The sequence below is a fragment of the Hyalella azteca genome, unplaced genomic scaffold (assembly GCF_000764305.2).
Source record: "Hyalella azteca isolate HAZT.00-mixed unplaced genomic scaffold, Hazt_2.0.2 contig9270, whole genome shotgun sequence".
In the NCBI taxonomy this organism is placed as follows: Eukaryota; Metazoa; Arthropoda; class Malacostraca; order Amphipoda; family Hyalellidae; genus Hyalella; species Hyalella azteca.
Window position 1 is genome coordinate 38072 of NW_025939345.1, and position 4759 is coordinate 42830.

The 4759-nt window shown below is 37.1% G+C and overlaps 1 protein-coding gene across 1 annotated transcript in view; it reads left to right on the forward strand.

Annotated features, from left to right (window-relative positions):
* The window catches only part of LOC108671327 (collagen alpha-1(XI) chain), a 30609-nt gene extending 28064 nt beyond the window's left edge, over window positions 1–2545 (forward strand). The window contains exon 21 of the mRNA XM_047881967.1: window positions 2441–2545. Coding sequence (XP_047737923.1) covers window positions 2441–2545 — 105 coding nt within the window. The remainder of the gene's footprint in view (window positions 1–2440) is intronic.
* Window positions 2546–4759: the final 2214 nt, after the last annotated feature.

Consider the following 4759-nt stretch of genomic DNA (forward strand, 5'->3'; position numbering starts at 1 on the left):
GAAAAAATGCACTATTATGCTCGCCAAGTCCGTCCGTCCGTCTGTCCGTCTGTCTGTCCGTCCGTGACTTCACGTTTTCGTCGACGAGAAAGTGCGCTCTCTGTCACTCACTTCAGTAAGTACTGAGTTATATTTTTTATAATTGTGAACTTGCAGAATCCGGACGCGTCTTATGCGTCCAGTTTTTTAACTATATAACATCACATTAGAGCGAATCGACATTATCGCCGTTGAAAATTACTGTCTTGCTTTCCAGTAGCCAGCAGACAGCCATATAGTAGCCGATAGTCGGCCATTCCGGGTGCTAAAAAATATTTTCATTAAGGATAAAGCTGTTGGATATATGATGGAGGAGCTTTTTGTATATGTATGGAGATGTGTATAAGAGACAGCTACCACCGTCCGTGACTTCACGTTTTCGTCGACGAGAAAATGCGCTCTCTGTCACTCACTGCAGTGAGTACTGAGTTATATTTTTTCTCTTTTTAAATTCTATAATATTAAAATCCAAACTAATCAAACATCTATTTTTTAATTCTTTAACTTTAAAATGTAAACTAATCAAAGTTCTATTTTGTTTTTAAATTCTATAACTTTAAATTCATACTAATCAAACAAATCAAACAAAACAATTCAAATCAAACTAATCAAACCGCGCAAATTCTATAACTTTAAATTCATACTAATCAAACTTCTATTACTATCTGTCAAGTCAAGACGAAGAGCAATATGGAAGCAATCCTTGTTTTGCAGTTGCGGCTAGCGGCCCTGCGAAAAGTAATAAATAAATCAATCCATGTTTGCAGTTGCGACTAGCTGCCCTGCGAAAAATATAAAAAATAAATCAATCCTTGTTTGCAGTTGCGACTAACGGCCCTGCAAAAATATAATAAAATATAAATCAATCCTTGTTTTGCAGTTGCGACTAGCTGCTCGGCGAAAAATATAATAAAATAAATCAATCCTTGTTTTGCAGTTGCGACTAGCGGCCCTAAACACTCCGTACACCGGATTGTTGGGTAAGATTTGGGGTAAATGGTTGGGGGTAACCTATGATTTAAGCTGTTTATGGAAAGTGTGACGGTAGGCCTATTATGCTATCTACTAATGGCATTTCAAATGATATTTCATTTCTATTTCTTGGGACTTTATGCAAGGTTGTATAGTGTATTTTAGTGGGTCTATATCACCGGACTGTGGTAGGTCTTCTATATTCAGAAGTAGCCGTATATTTAGTAGGCCTATATATCTAAAAAGGATGAACTTCAGGCCTATAACACCGACGTATACGATGATTGAGCCTTCACTGCATGTGCCAGTCTATGATCTGAACATAAACTTGACCTGTCCTGTGCTTAAACTTGAAACTAGACTTAAACTTGACGATGAAACTTAAACTTAATCCATGCTTAAACTTGTAGTTAAATTCAGTGGACATTCAGTGGTCGCGCTTGTCAGTTGCTCTGTGCATAGCAATATTCATTGTTGCCTCTATTGAGCTTATTTGTTGTTCATGTTCTTATTTATTCTATTATTGTTAGTTTCGCTCTAATTCCTTCTTCTTGTCTTTCTGTGCTTATCTGTTCGCTCACACATCCTGTCATTGCTGTTACTGGCTGTTATCTGTTCTTATTGCTTCTGTCAGCGCATCATCTGATTGTCAACAAAAACAGCTATACTGCTTTTGCTGTCTGTTATCTTTTTTTCTGGCCGATTTATGCTCATCTGTTATTGCTACTAGCTGAAACCATAATTTCTTTTAAGTCATAATTTATTTTGAGTCATAATTTCCTCTGAGCCACAAATTCTTTAAGCCACAATTTTTTGAAGCCAAAATTGATGTCACAATTTCGTTTGAGCCGCAATTTCTTAGAAGCCACAGTTTCTTCTAAGCCATAATTTTTTCTTACCTAAATTTCAAGCGGAACTCCGTCTCGGATGCCGTATAACTGGAAACCGTCTCTGGATATTTAGGCTTAACTGGGCAAACACGTCATATTATTAAGGATTGCTAACATTCGTAATTAATTTTATTAAATCGTTAATTGAAAATTTGTTCAAAAGCAAAAAATGCTGGCAGTAATTAATAAAAATCGAGATAAGTAAATAGTCGTTTTTAATATCTTGAGCAGAAACGTTTTCGACGAATTTATTCTGCGTGATCTATGTTTAAATTTTTTTAATAGAAAGGATCTTTTATTAATCCCAACGTTGAATTTTATTCAAGAATTTTGAAGCGTTTTTAGAATAATGGGCACTGTCAGTTTATTATAATGTTTATAAAATTGTTCATTATTTTCATGAATAATTTTTTAAAGTTCTCTTCTTATATTATATGATAGTCAAACGATTTAAATAAATAATATTAATGAAAACAATTAATAGTTTTAACAATTTTCTTTGTGAAATATTCAAAATATTCTGACATTTGTGGGTCCAGGAGGAGGCGGAGCTGGTGCCCGTGGCCCCGTGGGCCCTCAAGGGCCTCCCGGTCCCCAAGGCCCCACTGGGCCCCCGGGACCTCATGGACTGNGTTTATACTTAATATGATTTGTTAATAAAAAACGAGTAGCAGAGCAATGTTAAGAAGTATTTAATAGCACCGCTTCGGGTGACTAAATCACTAGGGTGACTAATCTAATAGTGTGAATAATGAACTAGGGTGACTAGGTGACTAGGATAACTAATGCTCTCAGGTAACTAAAGCAATGTGGCGACTAAAGAACCAGGGTAACTAAAGCATTAGTGTAACTATTGCACTAGACTAACTTATGCACTAGGGTGACTAATACTCGAGTTAACTAACCCCAACTAGGGTGACAGAGGCCAGAGGGGCAAGAGAGGCAAGCCTGGTCCCCCAGGACCCCCTGGACAGAAGGGGGAGCATGGCTTCCCTGGCTGGCCGGTGAGTGCTGGACATATACACTCGTAAATATGAAGGGCTTATATTGTCCATTATGACAATAAATTATGGTCTCTATGATGGGACTTGGTCTGCATCGCTGTAGTGGGACTTGGTCTGGGTCACTGTGGTAGGACTTGGTCTGGGTCGCTGTAGTGGGACTTGGTCTGGGTCGCTGTAGTGGGACTTGGTCTGGGTCGCTGTAGTGGGACTTGGTCTGGGTCACTGTGGTAGGACTTGGTCTGGGTCGCTGTAGTGGGACTTGGTCTGGGTCGCTGTAGTGGGACTTGGTCTGGGTCACTGTGGTAGGACTTGGTCTGGGTCGCTGTATTGGGACTTGGTCTGGGTCGCTGTATTGGTACTTGGTCTGGGTCACTGTGGTGGGACTTGGTCTGGGTCACCATTTTGGGACTTGGTAGAGCTTGATCTAGGCAGCTACACAATATTAAATACTTGGACCATTCATTTTGCATTAATAGGTCGTTGTCTCAGGCTAATTAATGCAAATCATGACCTCAATCAACTTATGATGGTCAAATGAGATAAATTTGTTATTATTATGTTCGTTTCCCCCGCTGCCTGGACAGAACGTTACCCATGAGGTGAGTTACAGATTTTTACACGACACATAAACGTTCTCGACATTGTCGAGTATAATTCTTGCTTTAACCTTGCCTTACAACTACCAATGCAGAATGACAACTTCTAGCTTTCAATACCAACTTGTTTTTTTTCCTGTAACTTATTTTAACTTGGATTCAACACGGCTAATATTCAACATGTAACTTCCAAAAAAGTTACTTTGTTCACTTCCTTTCATTCGTCATTATTATTTCCGCTAAATTATTTGATTAATTAATGGTTTCAAATTCATTTGTCACTGTAATCGTGAAAATTTTCCATCTTTGATATTCGGACCGCTTACATAACAGAGGGGGCATAATTTAAAAAAAAATCAACAGTTTACCTTAATTTAACAATGAACTTTCCTAATTGTTCTATGACGTGTTCAGCTGGCAAACTGCGTGGTAAGTACAGCTCATTTTCCCCCAGTACGACACCCAATTACCAAAAATTGCACTTATTTCCTTCAGTATGACCGCCTGAATGTCCCTAGATTACGCACTTTTGACATAAAACACAAGTCGTTTCCAAAACACACTGTCTTTCTCATCACCCGATATATACTGTGATGCCCAATTGCTAATGACACAAATCTATTTTCTGACATATGTGGAATTTCTTTAAATTGTCTATTCCCTCATCTAGACCTACTTTTTTTATACTATTCCGAACTCAGTTTTATTTCGTCTTTTATCTATTTTCCGAGCATTGCTTTATTTTTTCCTAACCGGAGCTCGCGGAACGTCCCGAGCCAAAAAAAAAGCCCTAGGAAGTTTTACCCTCGAAATTTTTTCCACTCTCTTGTCTGACTGGAAATTTTATGATTTAATTAAGTAGACATCACTTGAATGCGTAATATTTTTCTCTTTTATACTCTTAGCTTTCGTACCGGAGTCATTACCCTTTTAATCATAAAGGACTTGCATTATAATGTTTGATATTAGCATTCAAGACCATCGACTAGTACGAAAATCGGTTTGAAGTATTATATTATTTCGTATTAAATTGTGCAATTATCGTTGAGACAGCATAGTCTTCATCAAATCTGCTCTTGTGATAATTATTAAATAATGCTAAAAAAATTTAAGCATCTACTATTAAATTTATACATCAAGCGTTTAATCATCTTTTTGGAGAACAAATCGATAAACTTTATACAACCTTTAGCATTTTAATGTTTAATTATTTATAATTATTATTTATAAATTATATTAATTATTATAAATTTAAATT